The following is a 5788-nucleotide window of genomic DNA, read 5'->3' on the forward strand; positions in this document are numbered from 1 at the left end:
CCGCCGTGCGCTGTGTGCGCACGCACCGTGCGCGCACCGCGCAATATTTATACTTTTTTTTTGTGGGGGGGACCTTAGGGGTCTTTCATGGTCCCCCTGAGAAGGCCTAGGGGGTCAGGGACTCTCTACCCTGTCCCCTTTTCACATTCTCCACTTGTCTTTTTAGCTCTCTTCTGCCTCTAAAACTCAAAATGGCGGCTGGGGGGTGCGTGCACCGTGCGCGCACCCCGCGATTTTTTGAAAAAAAATAAAATATTTTTTTTCACCCTTCGGGGTCCTTCAGGGACCCCCTGACAAAGGCTAGGGGGTCAGGAACTCTCTACCCTGCCCCCTTTTCACGTTATCCACCTTTCTTTTTCACTGTCACACACAAAATGGCGTCCAACACTTCCTGATTTCGACCGATTGGAATGTTGACTGACATCTAACCACCAATCAGAATTACGCTCGCGGACATTTGGTGCGCGCCCCGTGCAAGCACCGTGCGCACGCGGTGCGCACATATAGATAGTTATGTACTTTCAACCGCAATTATCTCAGGAACTACTGAACAGATTGACACCATATATGCAAAAGGCACATGCCTGACCTGAGGACTACCTCTTTGCCAAATTTCAAGTAATTCTGTTCAGCCGTTCGGGCTGTACCTTCGACTAAAGGTCCTATGGTAAAATGCATGGGGAAAACGCGTTTTGGGACCCCCCTTTTTTCTCAGCCCCCGCTTGAGGAATCACCCCGAGACTTTCAGGGTAGGAGCTGAGCAGAGCGCCCCATTAGTTTTGAAAATTTCACGAAGATAAGTCAACCGGCGCCAAAATTATTCAGAATAGAATCTTCAGATTTCCTATGGGAACTCGGTCCTAACTATAACTATCTACTGGCGACCGCCAGTAGATAATATAGATATATATATATATATATATATATATATATATATATATATATATATAGAGAGAGAGAGAGAGAGAGAGAGAGAGAGAGAGAGAGAGAGAGAGAGAGAGAGAGAGAGAGAGAGAGAGAGAGAGAGAGAGAGAGAGAGAGAGAGAGAGATATGTTAATTGAACCTTTAAAGACTTGCTGTCATCATGGATCGCTTTGTCAGAAAGTGACATAGTATATCAAAACTAAAGGAATTCTAGCTTGTTTGGAGAAGAAACACATTTTTAGTTGCAAATGGGAAATCGGAGAGAGATTATCAAACCTATGGTGCAAGTTAGATCATTAAAAAATATACTTCGACAATAAACTCATTTCTTCATGTGTGATGATGTGGTTACGCTGCAAAATTCAGAATCTGATTTGGAGTATGAAACTTGTCCTCTCCTGCGACTGTGACTGTTACAGCCACTTTCCATGGCTAAATAAGTACACTACATTACATTTAAAATGTGCTCTAGAGAATTTTTGTTCGCTTACACTAGTCGCTTTCAAGTCTGGGCGTGTACTTGCGAAAGAGTCAGAAAAATCTAGATTTTCTTCCCATGGTGTAGCCAATCACTGAACTACCATTGCATCCCCTTATTTCAGTGTCTACAGTGTGCTTTATATGTACATTTCACTTGGGAATTTAATATGCATTTTCTAGAGTGAATGCAACTAAGATTATAAATACATAATAATATTCATCAAAATTGACCAAACATACAGGAAAAAAGACAACTTAGTAACCCAAACAAAGTATCTAAAATGAACATGCATGCATTTATTTTGCTTTGTGTTTTCTCTCTCACCTTTTTTCCCTAGGGACAGAAAAGCAATATGTCAAACAATGGAAACAGCTAATGAAAGCAAAGTTACAGAATTTGTATTTTTGGGATTCAAGGACCTTGGAACCATCAGCAGTTTACTCTTTGTGCTTTTTGTCATGATTTATTGTGTTACTTTGGCATGCAATCTGGGCATTATTGTGCTGGTTTGTGTTGACTGTCACCTTCATACGCCTATGTACTTCTTCCTCTGCAATCTGTCCTTTATGGACTTTTGGTACTCTTCTGCTATCACCCCAAAGTTTCTGGTTGACCTTCTCACAGAGCACAAATCTATCTCTTTTGCTGGTTGTGCATTGCAGCTGTTCTTTGCAAGCACCCTGGGTGGTGGAGAGTTATTCCTTCTTTCGGTAATGGCCTATGACCGCTATGTAGCAATCTGCCACCCATTGCATTATTCCATCTTAATGGCCAAGAAAGTTTGTCTCCAGTTGGTGAACATCTGCTACGTGTGTGCTACTCTTCATTCTCTCATACATACAACTTTTATGTTTAGGTTGTCCTTCTGCAGCAACAATGAAATCAACCATTACTACTGCGATATACCGCCACTGTTGACTTTGTCTTGCACAGACACATTCACCAATGAGATTCTACTCTTCAGCGTTGGAGGGCTTTCCATATTGGGATCTTTCTTGGTCATAATAATCTCCTACACATACATAGTGGTATCCATCTTAAAGGTCCACTCAGAAGAAGGGAGACACCGAGTATTTTCAACGTGCTCATCCCACCTCACTGTTGTGGCACTGTTCTATGGCACCATTATCTTCAACTATCTAAGACCCAGTACGAAGTACTCCTTGGACAGAGATAAAGTGGCATCTGTTTTTTATACAATGGTGATCCCAATGCTGAATCCACTGATATATAGCTTGAGGAACAAGGAGGTTAAAGGGGCACTAATGAGAGCAGTAGCAAGGAAGCACTATTGTCTTCGAATGTAATAATTGTCTCTGGGACCCATCCAGCACATTCCACTCTTTGAATAATTCACCAGTGTGACATCACTGATCAAAAGGTCAACATCCTTTATTGTCAAATAAGTAATAAATGATGTATTTCTGAATTACTTTGCCAATTCTTTTAATATATGGCCATTAGATGTATAAACGGTCAATTTTTCTTTGAATGCAATGTTTAGTTTAAATTAAATGAAACCCTGCAAAACACAACTATTATAAGTTGTGGGCACTCCTGCTTGTTAAGTTCAATATGTGGGCTGTTTGTAGGAATGTAGGGAATTCACCAGGGCAGGTATGTGGGACACAAGGTTTGATGTTTGACTGAGTTCTCACATCATATGATTTGGGACACCCTCACGGTAAATTGTTCTTTCCCTTATCAGTAACCTTTGCCTCATGTTTGGTAGCTTGCTCACTCAGAAAACTACTATTTAGATATATGCAGAGGGTTCAAAGTGCAATTTCAATGCAAAATATCTTTGGGAAAAACTAGAACTTAAGGAGTTTGGTTTTTACCAGGGTCTGTACACCTTTAGGTGACCAGGGATCAGATGTACATAGCTTTTTTTAGGTCGTAAAGGGTCAGATTTGCAGAATCAGGACCTTTTGCGACAGCAAAATAGAATTTTTTCAGTACAAAGGCCTATTTTGCAATTCGGTAATCTATTGCCAAATTGCAAACTGGGTTTGCAATTCAGTATTAGGAAGGGCTGTGTTAGGAGTGTCCCTTCCTAATAGCGACTTGCAGTGGTATGTGGGAATGTTTTGCAACAGAAATGCATATTTACCACTTCCATCAAATACAAATAAATAACATAACAAACAACAAGTAGGTGGGAACCCATTCGCAAACAGGGAGGGGTCTCCGAGGTACCTATTCCTCTTTGTGAATGTAAAAAACATGTTGTTTTTTGTTGTTCTTTTCAAAAACACTTTTATTGTTCTTTTACATACATTGGTACTGATTACAGAAATCTGAAATTGTAAGTACTTACAGAGTACACAGTTTTAACAACATTTAAATAACGCCTTTATAAGTTTTGCATTGCTAGTATCCCCCACATGCCCCCATCATATGATTACATTAATGACAGCTTTCTCAAAAGTAACTCTGATTAAGCGGCGGGGTACATATATTCCATCTAAAAGAATTCCACTTCCCCCACACCCGTGTCCATTTCTTGGGGCACCCCTCTTTGGATTAAGACCACTTTCTCTGCCACCATTGCGCCTTCCATGTCGCAACACCACTGTCGATGTGTGGGAACGGCCTGCACTCCCCAGTATTGAGCTATGTTTCGTTTAGCCAGCATCATACCTAAAGTCGCCCAGTCTTGAGCCGCATGGTTAAGATCTGTTGGCTCCCAAATGTTGAGAAGACATCTCTTGGGTTCTGGGGGACATTAGGTCCACAAACTTGTGTGATTGTATCCATGATAGCCTCCCAGTAGTGTATAATTTCGGGACAATCCCACAACGTGTAATAGAAAGAAGCCTGTGTCCCGCAGCCCCGCAGACACAATGGGGTGTTGGTTCTTCCAATTTTGTATAAATTCATCCTTGTGTAATATGTGCGGTGCAGTAATTTGAGTTGCACTGGTTGTAATTTAGATGGTATTGCCATTTCGCATGGGGACGCGAGCACCTCCTACCAGTCCGTTTCATCCAGCTCCCCCAGCTCGGCCTCCCATTTCTCACGAAGAGTGGTTGTGGGATCTCGCTGGTTATTTATGATTTTACAATATGCCAGGGAGATGGCTTTTTTAGTCATGTAGTCTGTCAACAGTCTGTCCTCAAGTGGTGAGGACTCGGAGATATCGGTGCCTAGTGGAATAGCTTTTGTGAGCGCATGTTTGATCTGTAGGTAGCGGTATTGTTCCGTCGATGCCATCTCGTATGTCTCCTGAAGTTGGGAGAATGAAATGACCCCACAGGTCCACTACTTTTGATACACCTATGAGGTCCCATCTGGTGAAACCTTTGCTATTACGGAGTCTACCTAGTCGTCGGGTGTTCTAAAGTGGTGTATGTTGTGTTAAGACCCCTTCCTAGCCGAGCACACGGAGCGCAGTGAACCAAATGTGTACAGTGTGTGCAGTTGGTCCCAATAGTGTATTTTTACAGGATTTAATATATAGTGCTCCCAGAACACCTTCAGCACCGAGAGTGTGTCTATCTATGCGAAGTGCTGGTTCGTCTTGTGGGGCATGCAGCCACTGGTTTACCACAATGAGCTGCGAGGTCCAGTAGTATGTTTTGATATTTGGTAGGTCAATTCCACCGTCATACCAGCCCCTTACCAATTTGTGCATGGCTATGCGGGCTGGTTTTCCATCCCAGAGAAGATGACTTACTTCTGCATCAATCGCTTTGAAGTAGGAATGATGAACCAGGAATGGAGTGTTCTGCAGAGCGTATAGAAACCTGGGGAGTGCCATCATTTTGAACAGAGCGGCTCGTTCCAAGAGCGTCAGTGGCAAGGAGCGCCAATATTTAACGTTGTGGCAGAGTCTTTTCAGGGGCTCTAAGAGGTTTTTCTCGATGAAATGTGTGGGTTGGGAAGTAATATATTTTCCAAGATATTTTAACCCCCCGTCTGCGACCTGTATCATGCAGCCCAGCGGCAGTCGCGGAGATGGGCCACTAAGCACGTAAAGAACGGACTTGGCCCAGTTGATAGTGTAGCCTGAGACTCTACCATATGACGTGCAGATATCTAACAGCCCAATAATTTATCATCTAGGGGATGCCATATATAGTAAGATGTCTTCAGCATATAAGGAGATGCAATCCTCCCATCCCTCCATCCACTGAAGCCCACATATTATTGGATTCCTCCTTATCCAGACCGCCAACAGCTCCAGTACCAGTGCAAACAGAAGGGGAGACAACGGACAGCCTTGTCTTGTCCCGCGACCTAGAGGAAAGTCGGCAGAGAAGTTGGATCCAGGCGCAAAATTTGGGGCCAAAGTGTCGTAGCACCGCTAAAAGGAAGGGCCATTCACCTAGATCGAAAGCCATACATGCGTCCAAGGAGAGTATGACAGTCTCTTCCTG

General features: G+C 43.1%; 1 protein-coding gene across 1 annotated transcript; it reads left to right on the forward strand.

Annotated features, from left to right (window-relative positions):
* Nucleotides 1-1768: 1768 nt before the first annotated feature.
* LOC146854114 (olfactory receptor 5AR1-like) lies at nt 1769-2713 on the forward strand. The gene has a single exon (XM_085651021.1). The coding sequence runs from the start codon at nt 1769-1771 to the stop codon at nt 2711-2713; it is 945 nt and encodes a 314-aa protein (XP_085507147.1).
* The last annotated feature ends 3075 nt before the right edge of the window (nt 2714-5788 follow it).

This window comes from Triturus cristatus, chromosome 4_1 (assembly GCF_964204655.1).
Source record: "Triturus cristatus chromosome 4_1, aTriCri1.1, whole genome shotgun sequence".
Taxonomy (NCBI): domain Eukaryota; kingdom Metazoa; phylum Chordata; class Amphibia; order Caudata; family Salamandridae; genus Triturus; species Triturus cristatus.

Bases quoted from the DNA above. Each gene is read 5' to 3' on its own strand.
- LOC146854114 (XM_085651021.1), top strand. From the start codon at position 1,769: ATGGAAACAGCTAATGAAAGCAAAGTTACAGAATTTGTATTTTTGGGA.